Source organism: Chelmon rostratus, chromosome 3 (genome assembly GCF_017976325.1).
Source record: "Chelmon rostratus isolate fCheRos1 chromosome 3, fCheRos1.pri, whole genome shotgun sequence".
Lineage (NCBI taxonomy): Eukaryota > Metazoa > Chordata > Actinopteri > Chaetodontiformes > Chaetodontidae > Chelmon > Chelmon rostratus.
Window position 1 is genome coordinate 3,247,501 of NC_055660.1, and position 20,121 is coordinate 3,267,621.

The window sequence follows — 20,121 nt, forward strand, 5'->3', positions numbered from 1 at the left end:
CCAGGACTTTAACTGTATAGTCTGACCTGTGTAGGGAGGCAGCAGGCTCCAAATGCTGTTTACTTCTTATTACTCACGTTGGTGCTGAGGTGGTGTGTGTACGCTCCAAGCGATGTGATGCAGACTCTGAATGTAATAATACTGATTTGGACTCTGATACATAACTCTTTGATGTGTTCTTCTGGTGTTGTTTTTGCCTTTACATGCCTTATTAATCGTTTGCACTTTTTTGGTCCGCTTTATAAATAACTTAAAGCAGCGAACTGCATCAAAAGCAGCAAACGCATCCACCGTAAAACAAAAGGTGTGACAACTTGTGCAAACATGAAACTGAAACAGGAGAGATGAATGCCTTCTGGGTCTGGTTTTGATGAAAAGGAAGCTAAACTTTAATCTTTTTCAACTCCAGTAAGATTATTGAGTGTAAAATCTTGGAAGTGGGCTCTTAATTGGCATAGCTTTCCATGACTTAACTTCTGTGCTCACATAATTCAGTGATAATTCTTATCTCACGTTGGAGTCTGACAAGTGTAAATTACCATGAGAACACATGGAGGGATTGAGAAAATCCATATCTAAACTAAATTAAAGAGCTGGACTACGAGGAACAACAACAAAGGATACATTACTGTGCATTATGATTAAGAACTGAATCAATATTTTAATATCTGAGTGATGTTGAAATTGGAGCTACATTGGTGCAGTTTTGTCAATGCTTAATGCATTCGCTAGTTTAATTAGCCAGCTGTTGGAAGAATACAGCTCGCTGTGCTGAAATATGGGCTACACTGACAAACAAACTCAATCATTATCCTTGCCTATTATGCCATCTTTGATAGTGTTGCACTGAATATAAAGTCTCCATATTTTTGGGAGGTTGGAGATTTTCCAGTGAATGAATTTACCAGTCTCTCTTGCATGCTATTTTTTGCCATTGTATATCTGCAGTATGCCAGAGCAGGATATTTTCTGAGACTGTGAAATTTGCTTTTCAATCAGATAATGTCACAAATCTTGTGTGCCACCAAAGACAATTCAACAAAATGACACATAATCCAAGCACAGAAGGAGGTAATGAAAGTATAGATGCAGCTTTCTGTCAGCGCTGCAAGTGGCTGTCATTGATAGTTGACTATGTTTAGTGCACTGAAAATACATGTTCTGCAATGCGAAATCTCCTGCTTGACAAAAACGTTTGAAGAAACACACTTTCTGTGCTAAAACTACAGGAACCAAGAAGATATTTTTGCACCTGATTCAGAGGCTTGATGAGCACATAAAGGAGGCTGGACTTTTTCCATCTGAAAGGTAAATACTCACTGAAAGCTGAATCCTGAGAGACCGGGAAAAATCCTTTTATGATTCCTTCTCCTGCAGTTACTGTAAGTACAGAGAGATCTTAAGAGCCATGTATGATAAACGCTGCAGCGCGGCAGGCAAGTTAATATCCCTCTTTCTCACAGAACACTTTAAGGTTTCCTAATATCTGTGATTCTCTGTCACAGAGGGAAGACCAGAGACGAGGAAGAAGTGTTCATACCTGCTCTCGCATACATTCCTCCAGCTTGTCAATGCTTGCCCCCAAACGAGAAGCCCTTCCTACCACTCGTTCAGTTTCTCCCAGCTATCCCTGCCCTTCCTTACTTCATCACGTTTCGGCTGCGTGGCCAACTATCAGGCAGCCCAGGTTTGCTGACAGAAACCTCCAACACCAGGCACCAGGAACGATAAGGATGTGCTTGAGTAACATGAAGTAGAAAATCTGATTCCCACGCCCACTTCTATCTATCTCACAGACAAAGCTGCAGCTCGGAGAAAAAGGAAACTCAAGCTGTGGCACCTGCAGCCTGCCCTTGGTACACTGGAAGCACACTACTGATGCCTTACCCCCACACGCTCACTTCTTTGGTCCATAAACTTTAATGGCTAACCCCACTGCAGACTAGGTGATAAAAATCAAGGCTCCCTCACTCACAGTCTGTAAACATGACTTGGTAGCAGGTCCAAAGACTGTACAGCCCCATTCAAATCCCCTCTACTGACTTCAGTACCATATTTAAATTACTACACCGCAGGTTTGACAGAGTTGCATTGTAACAGACACTTTTCTGCCAGACTGATCAATATAATCATATTTTGCAATACGTCAGTATTTCCTATCACAACTTATTAAGAGCGACTATCTGCTAGACCTGGTGTGGTTAGCAGCTTCTCCGTCTCTGACTCTGTGGTTCAAGTTGAGACCCACAAATGCAGCAACAGAGAGAAAGCTGCATGCAGAGCGGAGAAAGGATGCACTTTATCATTTTATCACCCACAAAGCATGTTGCTAAGCCGAACATCCTGTTTGTCACATCATCGCTGTTATTTTGGTCGTGGCATTAGCATGAAGCTTTTGGTGACTGACATCAGGAAAGGAGTTCTCAGACAAACAATAGCTGAATGAAGCCTGTAATTCTGTGCACAGCGTAGGGTTCTGCGTTGTAATTTCCTTACATACCCATGGATAGATAACAGGCAATGTGCAGACTGCAATTCCCTGTCCTTATGTAACAGCAAGGAGCTGCTAGCTTGCCCCCAGGCCTGTAAAGCTACAGGCTATGGCTGCGTCTCTCTCTCTCTACCTCACTTTCTTTCTCTCTCACACACACACACAAACACATGCACAGTAATAGTATTATAATATGCTAGCTCATGCCTGAAGTGGCTGATAGCTCTCTTCTTTAGAGAGCAGGGCTATAGGGGCTGTGAAAGTAAACAGCTCGGATCAAACCAACTCTCAGCTCCCTTTGAAGAGTGCGAGACAATTACGGAGATCAATGGTGCAGCCCAGAGGTGGTTAACAGCCTAGACAGGCAGACAGACAGGGATTGATGCCCCGTAATATCTAGAGAGTCTGCTCCTCAGTGACTGCACTGTGCAGTCAGCAGCATCCTCGCTGAACATACATGTCGGAACACACTGAGCTCTGGCCTCAGGATTCGTACAGTCTACCTGGGAGCGTTCACCCTTCAGCGGGAGACATTCGAACACATCGTGTGCATTTCGCTGCTACACATGTCAAGCTGGAGCAGATGCTGTTCAACGCTCTGTGTGTGCAGACAGTTCTTCCTGCAATATTTCTCCAACAGCCTTGTAGTGATTTAGTACTAATCACCATCGTCACCGTGGATAAATACTACAAAGCTTTTATCAGAAAAGAGTGATTACATGTTCTCTGTACTTATCTATGACTGCGTGTATGTTTTTCTGTGTGTGCAATGTGTTTGAACTTGTGTGAAATGTTATATTGATTTAAGCCATCTTTGACATAATTTGTACATTCACTGAAAAAAGAAATAAATAAGTGCCCAGTATCAGGTGTGAGTGTGTGTCACTCGTGGTGCAAGAGGTGAGCTGCATAAAAGCTCCGGCAGCACACGGGCTCTTACTGTGTGGGAGTCTCAGAACAAGCTCTCCTGCCCCTTCCTTTTCTGTGGGATAATGTAACGCTGTGTAGAAGCTGCATTTTCAGATGGCTCAGACCACCTTAACTTAGCAAACAACAAGATGCAGGAAATCGTGGGAGAAGTGCAACAGCCGCTAGCTATTTATGTTCCTCAGCACACCGCAGACATATTAGTTGCCTAAATGACATTTTTGCCAGTTGATGTGGAACAACACCAACAGCAGAGCCTTTTGAACTAAATATACCGCTTATGTGAAAGTAGAATTTATCCTTGGTGGCTGTGAGATAGCAGATGAATAGATTAAGAAACTTTTTTTTGTTGTTGTTGTGTACACTCATGAACAGCGCATAAAATTCTTTAGAAAAAAGATAAGATCAAAACAAATATATTTGTATTTCCTGGGGAGGAAAAATTGCCTCTTTGAGATGTTTAAAGGCTTCGCCACCTCTCTGGGTGTGCAGACGGGAAACAATGTTGGCTGATTTTTGATTATCATATAATTCCATCTGCGTCGACAGAACAAAACAACAAAGCAGCGACAAGAGCCCCTCTGCCCCACACTCATTTACTTCTCAGTCATCCTGAGTGAGGAGAGGAGGAGAAAAACAATGTGTCATTATCTTCATAAATAAACTTAGAAGGCAGACTGCTGTGCAAGTGGAGATGTGCTTTAATGCTGGCACATGACGAAGATCAGACAGACAGGGAAAGTTATGAATTGCTGTATTCCATCTATCTCAACTGACCGACTGTAGGGTTTTACTGTACGCTGACGCTCACACAGGCCACTACGAACGCTGCCTGCCCACAGGCCTACACATGTGCAGAGACACAAAGACTCACACACTGTACCCCGGCCTGGCCGGCAAGCTCATCAGTGGCTCAGTTAGTCATGGAAAATAGCTGCCTTTTACACACACCCAGACACACACACACACACACACACAGCCAACAAGCATCAGCACTTTCCACCAGTGCCTCTCAAAGGAAACCATTACACTGCAGAAACGCACGGGAAGCCAGGCAGAAAGGGGATTTTCTCGAGCACTTTTTTCACCCCTCTCTCGCTCAGAAAAAGAAGAAAAAAGCTAACTTACACTAAGCTACTTTTGCCAGAGGAAAAAAAAAAGATTACAGTCAGCCAAGCGTCTAATTCACCTGTGACCCAGTAATTCATTTGTCTGATAATCTGCTATTGCAGGTGACACTAACAATCACTGATATGATGGGGAGAGAGCGAGGGGAGGGCTGGGAGAAGTATGGGTTGGGCTGATTGGTGGAGGAGATATTTGATTAAATTCTCAAATGAATAATGCATTATGAAATTGATCCAGACAAATCCCACCTTGAACAGATTGGAGTGGGATTATACAGGGAAGGGTTTGGGAAAGGTTATGACAGAGAGGTTTCCTGGAAAGGTGCACTTCAGCATCAAGTGGCTACCTGGTGCTTGCTCCATTTATATGCATGTCAGCTGCATGCAGGTAGATCGTGGTGTGCTTTTCATGCACGGCAATAGATTATGCGTGACTTATATATATATAAACTGAATAGTGTATTGCACATGTCTATAACCTCTACCCGATGGCCTTGAGAAAAACCACTGACCACTGACCAGAAATGTCAGTTCTATCCTACCGAAAGTAAAAACCAAGGAACATTAATAGAATCTATATAAACGTAGTTATTTACTCTAATTCTTTAAAGGAATAGTGTGATCTTTTGGTAAATACTATTATTCACTTTCTTGCAGAGGGTTATTGAAGGTATATCTTATTGTTATTGTTTAGTATATTTTTATTGCCATAGTATATTTTCATTCTGGTATATTTGTAATTGCATTTACGAATATTTTTATTGCATGTTGGTTTATTTTATTGTAGTTATCTTAATTTGATTCTTTCTTATCTTTCTTATTATCTTGTTTCTAACATGGGGGTTACAATGGAAATTTCATTGACATGTCATGCTCAATGACAATAAAGAATCTTGAATCTTGACACCACTCTCATGTCTGTGCTTTTCTACTGCTTAAACAAACAAGATATAACATGATTAGTGAACTTCAGCTGAATTGTTCTACCTTGGCCAGCCAGGTTTTAAGTCAAGCTAAGCTCAGCGGCTGCTGGTTCCAGCTTCATAATGAACAGACGAGTAAGGGAGTGGTGTCTGTCTGACTGTGACTAATCGTATTGCCCAAAATGTTAGACTTTGGTTCATTTTTTTTTGTTCTCTCCTCCTCTCCATACTTTCTGCATGTGTTTATATTAATTCTTCTGTACATATGAATATTGACAGTACTTTTATGTTCTATTGTGCATTTATTTGCACATTAATATTACATTAATATTATTTTTGTTTTTTTCCTACTCTCTATTTTGTATACACGTATGCTGCTGTTTTTGTTGCATGTTTACATGTGCTTCATTGCATTTCCACAGTATGTACAATGACTGCACATGCATGTCTGGTAGCTCATGCTCGAGTTTATATGTCGCCTGTAAATGCAGCGTCTTCACTACAGAGTTCTAAAATGCACCACTGTAATACTAACACAAACACACTTAAATCATTGGCACTGAACTCTTCATCTACAGTGAGGCCTCCTTGTAATACTTGTGTATAAATAGACTGTTTACTGGTTTACTTCACTCGTGTTAACTTGCGGCTTTGCCCTGGAAAGAAAGGGCGTCTCCTCGTGGCAACGGCACCAGACATCTGCTCAGCAGTTTTTATAAGTAATTAGCTTCTCTACTTAGAGTTAGTCGGTTGCTTTTAATGAGCGTGCACTATTCCAACAACTGTTTTCACGAATGACTGCATCCAACCTCACAACAAAACCTAGAGTGCACTTAATTTCCAACCATTGTAAATATTCACTGGCAAAATGAGTCACTTTATTGAAGTGCATGTCAACTCAGTGTGGTGAACAATGTGGGAAAATAAAGTAATTATCTGGTGCCTTCCTCAATCCAGTAAACAGGAGTTTGAAGTATTGTCAGCCAATGAGAATGATATCATTACTGTGAGGAAGCACTTCAAAGGCTCCGGGCTTTGGAAAGAGCCCGAAATGTTTTTGAACACATCGCTCCAGCGTGACATGTTACGCTCCTAACAGCCTGTCCACGAGGCTTTTCACATGCCATGTGAGACATATGTAGTGTTAACCTGACATGGCAGAGCGAGCGCTCAGTTGTCAATAAAAATGCTTTAGAGTGTTTAAACTTCCTATTCTCCAGGGTCGGGGACCATTTATTTCCCCTCAATTGTCATCCGTCTGGCTCCACCACTTTTACAAGTGTGCTAAACTTAACAGGATTTTCTTTTTAATAAGAAAAGACAGACAGCGTAGTCCTTTCAAAGCTTTGAGGGCAATCTCGCCCTATCTGTATGGAACTTCATGTTGAAGAAGCACTTTAATTCATTACCATGTCAAATGTATCAGTCTTATGAAAGGCAAATCCCATTCAGGTTTTGGAGGCTTGCCATAAAGTATATATTCCGAATCCATAATATTAAAAGCTGCCACGCTTTCTTTAATGATGAGCTTGTTTTGCAGGCTGCTTTCACAAATAAGACATACTTTACCCCTCTAATATTGGCTTATTATCCACACATTTTCCATGTAACTGGCCTCTACAACCCTACTTTCCAGCTGCTCAAGCACTTGAAGCTAAAGCCTCATCCAGAGGTGTTTTATTTCTGCCGAAGTGAACGTTGCACCAGTTATCACACAGAGCAAAACAGGTTCCTCTCTCCTTCCTCGCCCGATGTTTTATCCTCTCACTTTTGCTTGTAATGGGGCATGAAACGCTGAGGCCATTGGCGACAGTAATAGGAGCAGTGTTAAAAACAAAATCAGAGGCTCTGTAATGATGTGAATAATTAGCAAGGCTGTCAAAGCACAGAAATTTCAAGTCAGTAAAACAGGCTAAAATCAAGGAGAATTTATGAAAGAGGATTTCCGAAGACACTCCGTGACGCCTGATGGCCACGGGGCAGATAAAAGACAGGCAATTCCCGGATTTAGAGAGGCAAGTGGAGGTTCACAGAAGTGTAATTGTGCAATCCATCAAATGCACTCTTTGTTGCCTGCCTGTGTAGAATGTGAAATTAAATGCACATAAATGAGGATAATTTATGGCCAAAAGGAATGTGCAGAATGTGACAGGCAAAAGAGGAACTTCTGTGTACAGTATATCATGTCATTATCGTGAAACTGCAGCACTTTCCCTGGTGAACGTGAGGGTGCTACCACGCGTCATCGCTGTATGCTGAGAGCCAACAATTTCTCACACACACACACACACACACACACACACACACACACACACACACACACACACACACACACACACACACACGCACACACACACACACACACACACACACACACACACACAGTGATGCCCATAACTGCCCCTCAGGTTCCCACTGTTATGACTTGCTCCCAGTCGTGTGGCTTACTTGCCATTTGTCATGATTGACAGATGTCAAACCTGTCACCATCCATGGCGCTCACTCCTCTATGTCATGATTGGCAGAAGTCACATCTTTGCTTACTTTTCACAAATGAATTCACGAGTATTTGATTGACTTAAAGGTCAGAGAGTTCAACCAAAAGCAGAAGCTGTTCATTTGCACAAACTAACATCTCTCAGCTGGTGCTATGTTTGACTCGCTCATTTCTAGGGTTACTGCATGGACCTTTCATGTCTCAGCCTGGCATGCCATGCATTGTCTTCCCTATATTGTTAGTCTGAGGAAGGCAGCTGGTTTAATTTCCTAAACCCAGCAGGCTAAATCTGTGGGAAAGATTAAAGAGCAGCGCTTAACCCCACTCATCTTCACCACTATGGCGCTCCTGGGCAAGACCCTTCACCTCAGCTGCACCGATGGAGCTTCTCAGTGGTCAACGGATCCGGCTATCAGACTTACAAAGAGGCTGCGGGTAAGGAGGTAGAGTGGGTCAGCCATTATTCGCAGCTTTGGTGATTCAATCCCCTTCAGCGAGACAGTCCAGATGATCGTCTGTGAATGGGTGAATGAGAGGCAAACTGAAAAGCACTTTGTCCACTTAGGCAGTAAAGCACTAAACGCAGTCTGTGTACCATTCACTACGGTCGTGCTAGGCAGCTTACAGGTGTGAATGTGCATCACTCAAAGAAAGCACTACCTTCAGTGACCACCCTTAATAAGCCATGACTAATAAATGTTGAATGGTGCTTTTTAGAAAACAATGTTTTAATGGAAATAAGATGTCAAGCACTAATGTTACTAATCCAAACAACAAAACTGACGGTATTATCGGTATTTTTATCCCCAAAACAGACCTTGTTTAATAAAGTAGGACACACTGTTATGTATTGATTGTCTTTGTGACAATTTAATATACTGTGTTGATATAACACTAATTGGACAAGAAAGTATGCATTCATTATAGCAGTAGATCTAATACTAACAGGACCATTAAACTATCTTACATTTTCTGCCTGGCAAGACTCCCAGCAGGAAAAAGAGAGAGAGAGAGGACACTAGTTTGGCTAATTTTAGTATTGCCGACTTGAACAGCAGTATTTTTCAGCCCTTGTGACATTGGCTGACATTGCCACAATGATGGTGAAGGAAGCAAAGTGGCCATCAGACAAGAGACAGTCCTTATCTGAGGACTGTTACTCTCGTAGGTTATCACTGCTCAGCTGTCCACCCAATCACTACCAAGACCTTTCTTGGATATCTCTGAGATTGGTTCTTGTAAAGGTGTGTTCCTGTGTTCCTGTGTGTGTGTGTGTGTGTGTGTGTGTGTGTCCCCTCTAGCCCTCTGCCTGCTCTGTTTCCCTGTCTGCTTCCATTTCTCTCCCCCCTCTCTCTCTCTTTCTGGCAGTAAACTTGTGCACTTACAGAAAATTCCCACCACATTGACACTCATCCAGCTAAAAGCAAGTGGCTGCGCCAAAAATATGTCAAGTCACCGCCTTTTGCACATCATGATTATTGACAGGGCAGGATTAACTGAGGCCGGGATTCTCCATACTTCAGCAGTTCATAATTGGAGCGACAATTCGCAACGGAACAGTGGCTGCTCACACTACCTCCTGAGATGTGGCTAATATCTGCCAGTCAAATCAGGTAGAATAAGAGGATGTGCAACGATCTCAGCGGTGTGATAGGCAACATTGTTCATGGTAGGCAGTGACTGAAAGCTAACACAACTGGATAATGTCAAATCAGTTTATATCTGTATGAGAGTTATTTTGGCACTTTAAAGATTAGTGGAATTTGAACATTTTGAAATTTTAATCAAGCAGAAAAACTGTGGGTTGGCTTTTGCCACGGTACTGTCTGTCTTACACGACAATGTTTTGCCAGTGAATACTTTACCTAAATAGATGCTGTATAGAATTAGCCAGCTTGGCAGTATTCTGTACATCATGCTCATCAGTTAGCAGGCTAACAGACAGCTAACTTTGCTTGCCTAGGCTGTATAGCTGACATATTCTTCCTTACAACGCATTGGGTAAATGTGATGCTTATTCAGTCTGGGCTGCCATAACTTCCCCTTTGGTATCTTGCTGCACATCACATGGGCTCTGTGTATTTGCTCACTGATAATAAAATACTTCCAGGGTACAAACAACTGGAGTTAGGCCACCCTCTTCTTCTCCTCTCTGACCCTAAGTCACCACAGTAACTACACGGGGAGAGAGAACAAATGGACTGTAAGCAAAAACATAGACTACATTCATTACTTTTTGTCTCAAAATCAGATTTGAACTGATATAAAAAGTTCAAGCAGGGGACCCACTGAAAAAAATCCACCAGTGCCTCATCCTACCCATGCTTTGGGACTCCCACAACCTCCATCCAATTTTCTCAGCATGTGTGTGTGTGTGTTTGTGTGTGTGTGTGTGTGTGTTTTGTGCGTGTGTGTATGTGTGTGTCAAACAGGCTTGCAGTTTGAGATGGAACTTTGATCAGCTTTTTCTCCATTCCCCTCTGACTCAAAGGTATCTTGCTGTATCCCTTTAGTGCACATGGTGTGTGTGTGCGTGTGTGTGTGAAGCTGCTTATGGCGGCCAGAGGAAGAAATGGCCATTATAGCAACACAGTAAAAACCCCTCTGCTTGTGTTTTATTTGATTGAATACATTTTATGGCGGCTTTATGGAAATGACCAGACATGCACCATTTTCCTGTTTTACTCAGATGAGGCCTTTTGTTTGCCACACTACGGTGCACATCACAGAAACCAATCAAAATTCCTCACCGCGGCCGGTAATAGGAATGCAAACTGAAAACTGCATTACACGTTCATTCCAGATTGCAGAGAGCAAAGGCAGGATAAATGAGGCTGTGATTAGAGAGAAGAGCTCTTCCAGAGGCAGCTGTCCTATCCCTTTATACCACAAGAACACTCAGTAATAGGTTTGCACTGACAACAAACCACAGGTCTGTCATTAGCAGGGTGTCTTCAAGCCTCTTCACAGAGGTAAGTGAGCACAAACCTGATGCACCCAACACACACAAATAATCTTTTTTGCCTCTTTCATATGCCTTTAACTCAAGGCCTCTATTTATCTCACCTCTCTCAGATGAGCCTCGCTCTGATTTCTGATGAACTTTCAAAATAATGGCTACTGAGATTTAATCCAAGAGCCTTAAATGGTTCGTCTGACCGCGTCTTCCACTCAAACCTCCAATGCAGGTTTATAAAAGCAGTTTTATACTTGAACCTCTAGCCCGTCTCTGAAATGTAATTATGATTGTGTGCTTTCTACCATGACTGCCAGATAAGGTTTTCTCTCGTTCCTCATTTAAACAATGTTTGAGACAAGATGCAGCAAATTAGTTACACTCTGAATCATCTTAGTTTAAGTCATTATGCTCAAAGATTTGACTGAGCCTGTGATAAAACTGCTTTAAATGAAGTGATCTCTGTGAAGTCTACCTCTTCTCAGCCAGAGTGCATATTTCTTGATTCAGTGATCAGAATGCGAGCTGAAAGGGGATTTATTGCCCCCGGGAGCCATTCAAAGTGCAGTTGCAGGTAAGACATCAGTGACAAAGTAAGGCTAGCCTGTCAGCCTTTGACAACCAGGGCTTGAGGGGGGGATCACATGCACCTGAGAGATATCTAACCCTGTCCTACTCCTTCTCACACCTCCACTCCCTCACTTATCGTTCTCTCAGACCTGTGCATGTTCTCAAATATTCATGACCATGCAGCCTGTGTCATCTTAGAATATCTAAATGGGAAGCCCAAGGCAGAGGGAAATCATCCTACTATGAAATTCTCTGGTCCTCTACGAATGTTAAAGCAGTCATCTATAAACCTCGCTCCATCAGTTACCTCCCCCTCACTGTTACAATTTCTTCCCTTCTTATTTCCACTCCAGAACTCTTATGGCGAACGGATGACATGGCAATTCAGACAAAATGGCAAATTTGCTGTGTTTTTTTTAACATACATTGAGCAGTTACCATGTATGCTATCTGCTTTCCTTTGCAGTGAATCAGCTCGTGACACAACATCCGCTACCAGAGCTGAAAGTGATATGTAAAACTTTTGACAGCTGATTTGTAAAGCACATACGCACACACGCAAACAGCAAATTGCCCCCATGCTCTCACTCCCTGAAAAAAAAAGCAATATTAAATGACTGGGCCTTGGTTGAGTGATTCCCGATCTGCCACTTCAGCGGCTGGGGGCTGGCGCATTGTGCCAGCTCGTGTTCAGGGTCATGCCTGTGTCACTTAAAGACTCTCTAATGAGACCCAGACAAGCACGCTGTGCCCAGTCGAGCGGAGCCGCGAAATCTAAAAGTCAACCATAGCATGAGAGCGCTGGTGCTTGGGTAAAAAAAAAAAAAAAAAAGAAAAGAAAAAAAAAAGGAAATAAAGATCCTGAAATATTGCAAGGCCACCGTATGAGACAGACAGGGAGAGAGGGTTTTGGGAAATGACTACAAAAAGCCGGCATCTTCTTGAACTTGTGATGCAGCTCATCATTCGAAGCTTCTTCTGTTGAATGCAGGGGTCAGTGTGTGTGTGTATGTGTGTGTGTGTGGTGTATGTGTGTGTGCAAGAATGTAGAAGGCTCAACAGGACGAATCACTTAAGACAGCTGGTTCAGACTTAAAGGACCACTGTGTAGAATTTAGTGGCATCTAGTGGTGAGAATCCAGACTGCAAGCAACTGAAGGCCCCTCCTCCCCAAGGGCCACTAAAAATCTGATGGGCCCTCTCTGGAGCCAGTTTGTCAGTTCTGGGCTACTGTAGAAACATGGCGGTGCAACACGGGGGAGATGTGGAAGAAGACCCGCTCTTTCTGATGACATAAAGAGTAATAAAATCATAATGATTGTTATTCAGGTGATTATTTATACACCAATGAAAATACGATTATGAATACTATATACCATTTCTGCCAACAGATCCCCGTAAATCCTACACACTGGACCTTTAAGCTCAAAGAGGCAAGCTTCAGTGAGATGGTGTGCTACGCATCAGTGATATTCTTGACAGACTGACAGGAGCTACTGAGAGATGTCACTCACAGAGAGCGAGAGAGAGAATGAGGGACAGCATGAGAGACATTCAAAATCCCAAACTCTAAAGGACTTCATAAAATATTTTATCCAGTGCCTGTAAATTACAGTACTGCTAGAAAGCTCCCACCCAGGAAATCAGTTCATCAATATAGCCGTTCTTAAAAACTTGAATTTAGGTGGTAAATATTTTACAGGGCATCAGTAAAATATCTTCGTATCCTGGCAGTAGCTTGCCTGGCCACATGTTCAGTTTAGTAAAACCTCTGGTGGCAGAGCACCGTGCAGCACAAGAAATACTCCCAGGAAGGAGGCAGGCAGTGAATGGAGAGCTTATACAGTGCTGAGCTCACATGGGTGTTGTTCAACATTAATATTCAACGCACACCGTAGAATAAAGCATTGTGTTCTAATTTCAAAACAAATTTCATCTGGGATTGTGCTCCAAGGCTGAATTCAAAGAGGAGAATGACGATACAGCTGGAGACACAAGTTAATGCTGTTCCACAAAAATGCAAGTAAGTGGTGTGCTACGGGACAAAACCAGTTCAAGTAAACTGATCTACAGATTTTGGACTTTAACATCTAATTTTCGGACAGTATCAGTAAGGATAGAGGTTTTAACCTTGTTTTCCATTTGATGTTGTTTTTAAATGACAAGAGACAGTAAAGCACGTCCCTTTAAAGACCATACAACTGAGTTTAAATTTCAAAGAATTTTGACCAATCTTGGCCCTTTAATTTGTTTAAATTGGGTGCAAGCACAACAGCTGACATGGGGAATATGCTCAGAACCCATTTTTGCAAATATGGCGAACAAAGGTATCCTGGCACAGTGCAGCACAATGACTGGAAGAGAAGCTGGAGCAGGATGAATACATCACTAGCTGAAAGAATATATTATCAGCAGGTGGAATTCGTATTACCTCACATTAGCTCCTTTCGTACGAGGACATGGGAGTCCAGGCCCACCTCTCGGAGGAGAATACTGTCTACATATACACATTTTTCCAAATATTAAGATACAGCACAATATGAATGCAAGACCAGATGATGTCCCTGTTTCACTTGAATTATGTGTCAGAAATCCCTGTGCACAGAAAGCAATGCAATGACAGAATGTGTGTGGGTAGAAAACAGCTGCAGGACACAACCTATAGGATAATAAAATGTGTTTGCATTTATTGTGGTCTATTGCTTATATGTAATTAGATTGAGTAAGTCAGATTGGCATGGTTACAGCATATTGTGTAGGAAACGCCTAACTGTTTACATGACTGCAAGAACTGAAAGCTCAAATTTGCACTTTGATGTGCTCGCAAATGTCTATAGTGTGAAAGATGGATATCAAAAACACAACTGGACATAGACTAAAAGGTTTAATAGATTTTGAAGAGCACGATGTGGCTGTTGGTACTTTTACTTTGGTACGTTTGCGATAAGAAACTGTCTCAGCAGGTGGAAAAATAGCACAGTTTCAAGCCAGAAACAAGCAAACAATTGCACAACCCACCCACATTTGTGCAAGAAGATTTGTTTCAAGCTACAAAACTGACCGTCATACTGTCAAGAGCACAAAAACAAAACAACATCGCGACCGTGTCTGTGCTACTGCCCGCTTTGTGTCAGTGCAAAATCATTTGCAAATACAAACCACTGCTTTAATGCAGTCTTACTCATCATACAGCTCATGAGCATCTCTTACAACGTTACGCCAAATTCTGCTTTTGGCACTCAGGGTTGTGGGGTGCTTAATTAAGAACATGCACACACCCACACCGAACAGCCTCTAATAAAGTATGTTTAAAACGTCTGAATCAGAGGGCCCGGCCCATTCAGGATCCTATGCCTGGCTTTCTTTCCTATTCCCACTGATGTGCTGGCTGGTTTTCCCAGGGGATCAACGCCAAAAGACGGGCTGCCATGCTAAGATGCCCATCGAAGGCTGCACACATGTTTCCTTCGAAACTCAAGGCAAAGGTCTCGGCCTGAGACCGACTCAAACGAACGAGTACAAAGATAGCGCCATAATTCACCACCTGCTATAAATCAGCACACAACTCTTTTCACCTTCGAATCTGTAGGATAAATTTAAACATAATGAGATTCTGCTGCAGATTTCTCGCAGCTTTTCATGTTCATCCCCTGTAAAGTTTAAAGCTCAGTGCAGCACAGCCAACATCTGAAAGATGACTGCTTCACGACTGGATCTGAACCCATTCTCATCATTATCACTCTGTCTTGCTCACTCACTCTCTCTCTCACACACACACACACACACACACACACACACACACTTGATTTTCAACATGCAAATATGCAACAAACACACAGAGACACAACAACTGTTTACTCACTGATTCCTGGCTCTTGTCCTTTGCATCATACACAGTCAGCTTGACTAGTGTCTCCGGGCTAGCGGGATACTCTGAAGGGAAGGTCACCCCCGTCAGAAACAGCGGGTCTTTGTTCGCCTGTCAGAGAGGGGGACAACACAGAAACGGGGTGAGATACTGTTTGTGTGTGTGCGCAAGTGTGACAGTGCACACACAGATTTTTGGACTGCAACACACATGTTCATAAAAAAGCAGGAAGCCAAAGGGAGAAAAGGAAGGAGGGAGACTTGGGTGGGTAAATGAGCCAACAGCTGGGCTCAGCCTGTCCTCCTCCTCCTCCTACCAGCGTTTCTCCCCACTCCTCTTGCCCCTGCTGCCTCTCCTGGGCACAAAGGAGGAGTAGATAGAGCTCTCCCTGGTGGGTCTACCTGGAGCTCTGGCATAACTAGTCTCCCAACTGAGACAGCAGACCAGGAGCAACAAATGTTGACAGGTACGATGGCACAGTGGCAGGGTGGCAATGGGATTAAAACCAGTGCTCACGGCAGCCAGTGTTGAGTCAAACATACCAGAGGGCTGCACTGCATTCCCTAATATTCACTTACAACTTTCCTGAAATCACAGTACCCAGTCATCATTTCTAACTCCCGAGACTTCTGAACTGCAGGGCTTGTCTGCCCCGGCCTGCAGAGACCTCACTTTCATTACACTGTACAAAATATCCACCTTGACAAGGGTGTTACTGGTATTTACTTGAGATTTCAAAGTTTCTGCGATGCCAGAAGAGTGAAGACATGTACGTCACCTGTTTCACCTGTATGGTCTTACCTGTTGTGAGGATTTAAAAAAAAAAAACAGAGCATCATGAATAAAGCAGGTTTCTCTATCAGCATCTAAAACACGTCCCCAGTTTCAGACATTTCTGACATTATTAAGGTGATATACTGGAATCTGGAATAAATCCTATTATAAATGATTTTCATTGGAACAGAAACTGAAGAGCTTTCCTGAGAAGATTGCTGTTGGTGTTACATTTCTGAACCAATTCAAAGCACTTTGTGTTTAGACGAGGGACTTCCTCTTCCTCTCCTCTGCGCTGATGGGCGTCTGTAGAACGCAACCCTTCGGGACCGTGTGGGGACAGGCTGGGGAGTGGTAATGAGGCTGACACAGACAGACTGGCAGACATGCATGAATATACAGTCACACCCTTCAGTTAAAAAAACATAAGGAAAGAAACCAAGGCTGGTCTGTGTGGCTGAAATCAATAATAAACACCATGGCAAATTTCAATGTATATTGTAAAGTCACAAGTGACATATCTCACCTGCATCTTTTAAATCAAACTCTTCATATGTGTTAAACTAAATTGGGGCAACAAACTCATTTAATCAAAACTCAAAATCGTTAAAGGTCAATACTGACTTATTGGACAGACTTAAGACATGAAGGCTACTAGAAGTCAGCGTACTGTAGATGCCTGCACACTGACTCTGAACCACAAACTAATGCAAATAGACAATGTTTCAGTCCCGGTCGGAGTTTCGTTGGGTCAAACTGTTTAAAAATGGACACCTCGCTCTCTATTTCTCGACTTCAATGAATTTGTGGTTTAGAGTCAGCGTGCAGGCATTAGCCTTTTCATCGATCACAGACCTCGAACGTTACATGCCTGCACAACAGCTGATTACTGTCTCAGAGAGGCTGAACACAATACTTTGTTATTCAGAGACAAAACAAACGCTAAATGAATAGTGAATCAGCGGTGCAGCTCAGGTGAGACTGATACACTAACAAGCCTCGAGTCCTTTACTACAATGAAGGGTGCTGGAGGAGCCAAAGCTTGAAGTGGCCTAAAAACAGCAGTGTACTTAACACACACACACACAGACGGAGGGAACACGCAGACCCACCTCCTCACCACACCACTAACCCACTGATCCTTCAGAAATCTTCCATGCGCTGACGGAGGGGAAATAAAACAAGTCTATCTGTTCTTGTTTCAGCCTCTCTAGACATGCTAATGCCAGTCTTGATGCCTGGTGCTATTTTGTGGACCAGCCATGAAGCTTTGTGGTTTGTGTACACCAACATCCTGAGCACACAGCCCGATTCAGCAGAGCGGGTACAGACACAGAGGAACCAGCGCACTGCTTTGAGCTCGGAGCAAATCTGAATATGTATCAGTACTGTACACTGACAAAAACACAGACACAGCCATTATACTCAAGAATGTGCAGGTACACACACATACACACACATAACCCCCTACACCTCCCTCACTGGCACACTGAATAGGCCTCATTCAGACTTACCAGCATGCTTGGCAGCCTCAACTGCAGCTGAATCTTCTTAGTGCTACTGATGGGCTGAGATGAGCTAAAGTGGTAAGCCTGTCTCCATTTACACAGAGAAGTAAGCCAGTCTGTCATACAAGTGGTCAACATATGCTATGGGAGACAGCTGCCCCTCTCTTGTCTTTTTGTTCGTTTGGGTGGCAAACCTCGGAGGAATGGCCAATTTGGGCCATTAGAGGGTGTGTGTGTGTGAGAGATTGGGTTGGGGGAGGGGGGTATGGGTATTCTGGCTTGAGTCTCCCGACACTGGAGGTTTTTCTCCCCACCCCTGACCACTCATAATTACATACACACACAGACTAGACTTTCTGGACTTGTTCCAGGCAGGGGGTTCTTCGCTTGACTAGCATGACATCAAAGGCCGTCTTATCCCTTGGCTTTGGGTGACGTCAAATCCCCTCGAGGACCGCCACTCTTGGACTCACTGCCCACTGTTTTAGGAACGGGATTTTCCTATGAGATACCAAATAGCGTTTTGTGCTTCTTTCTATTTAACTTTAAAGAGATTTGGAGGGCTTTAGATTTTCTATTTAAGTTGTCACTGGTCCACTCTGTTTTACCAACAGTATATTAAGATACTGTGGCCACAGTGAGACATGCACTCGCTCTGTGGAGATAAAAGGGTCTGCCTTTGTGGAAATATGTCACTGTGTCCCAGTTCCACATCATATGGTGTATAAATACCACTGAATATAAACAATGCACATATGTTAACAGTGCACTTTTTGATAAATTAGTGCAGAAAAAATTATATACTTAAGTTTTTTACTAACAGTAAATAAAACAAGACCTGCACCAATCAGTGTTGCCAGATTTGACAGATGCCAAATAGCCCAATCAGAGCCTTCGAAAAAAAAGTTAAGATGAAGATTTGATCCAAAGCCGAGAAGGCTGCAAATATATACAATAAATACAATACAAAATATCTCAGTTACTTATTTCCAGACATATATATATATATAAGTACTATATGACTCAGCTGAACAATATTATTTTGCATAAGAAACATTTAAAGTTCTAATGAGCTGATAATACATGTGGCCATGTTAGCTTTGTAACCTACTAAACTCAGTGTCCTGTCAGGGGACGAGGGGATTCAGTAGGATATCACCTAACTGTCCCTGAGGCTAAAGGGGAAACCACCCAAGACAATTTTTATCCACCAAATTAGGTAACACCAGCACCAACAGACTTTGGCTCTGTATGAATGGTTTTACCTTCTTTTCTATTTCTGATACGTGCAAATAAACAAACTGCCAATTTCAGATTTGAAAACTTCAACACCAAGTAAATGTTTTTCCAAGTATCTGTTACTTTATGTTTTTGTTTACTATGTCACACCATCATCTACAATTCTCACTCTTTTTTCCACAGCAGTGAGTAGCGAACTCATTCTGTTGTGTGAAACTGTCAACCGACGCCATACATCAAATATAAAAACTGTCTTATGTTTGGTTCAGTAGCAGTTAGTAAGTTATATTCAGAGGCAGTCTGTATTTGAAAAACAGATATGCGCTAAACACTTCATTTGGCATTCTGCAAAACTTTGCCTCTTTCAATAAATAACACCTGGCGAGGTAATTTCTTAAAAACTGAGAAGCAGTAAAGTCCAGATCCAACATGATTAAATGCCATCCTGTTCTTTTTATCAGACCCCCGTCTAGTGATTCATGGGTAAGACTAGAGAGGGCTACAGTAGGTAGCAGCTGACATGTTCCATCATTTATCTTCTAAATTAAACCCTTATATCATATACTGAGGATTCCTGATAATACGGCCGTCACATGAGCAGGACGAATGCCGAAGCTCTTGTGCAGCCGGGACTGCAATCAGTGTCCAGCAAAGCCGGCGGCAGCTGTTGAGAGCTGGCATCCCGGGAATGTGACAAAGAGGAGAAACACAAGTGGCAGTTGGGCTGTCTTCATTCATTCACACACACACAATGAGCATGCACGCACACACGCACACGGACGCACGCACACACACACACTCCTGGCCACACAGGTTAATGAACATCTGCTGTTGTGCATGCTGGATGCCAGTGTATGAGTGGGAAACCCTACTGGTTTCCACTGCCCTGACAAGCAACCTCTGTCCCCCTAAACAACACACTGACACTTCATTCAAAGAGGATTTTAAAGTCACACTGAATTCTTCCAACGCTGTTTTACTTTTGCGTCAAAACAACACTAATATTACTGATCTCAGCTATGTGTGAAGTGTGAAATATACTGGTGTATGTAATAGTAGGGATCATCACTTTTATTACACTATCCAGACCAATAAAGTGAATATAAGGCAGACTATCTTAGACTCCTCTTCTAAGGCTGCAAACCTCTCTTTTAAAACAGACTTGTAAAATCACACAGAATGTGCACGTACCCTGTTTTTGTGGAGTCGAAAGCAGTCCATATCCTCAGCTCCAAATCCTC

The 20,121-nt window shown here is 42.7% G+C and overlaps 1 protein-coding gene across 3 annotated transcripts in view; it reads right to left on the minus strand.

The window, feature by feature from the left end:
- The window catches only part of inpp4b (inositol polyphosphate-4-phosphatase type II B), a 134,474-nt gene that overhangs the window by 88,284 nt on the left and 26,069 nt on the right, over positions 1 to 20,121 (minus strand). Inside the window, exons 1-2 of one of the 3 annotated variants that reach the window (XM_041933073.1) lie at positions 17,648 to 17,776; positions 15,354 to 15,470 (exon numbers count right to left, since the gene is read on the minus strand). In XM_041933073.1, the coding sequence (XP_041789007.1) occupies positions 15,354 to 15,470; positions 17,648 to 17,764 (234 nt within the window). In that variant the 5' untranslated portion in view covers positions 17,765 to 17,776. Of the gene's footprint in view, positions 1 to 1,320; positions 1,381 to 1,540; positions 1,685 to 15,353; positions 15,471 to 17,647; positions 17,777 to 20,121 lie in introns of those variants that run through there. The other 2 variants (XM_041933075.1, XM_041933072.1) reach the window with 2 other exon arrangements.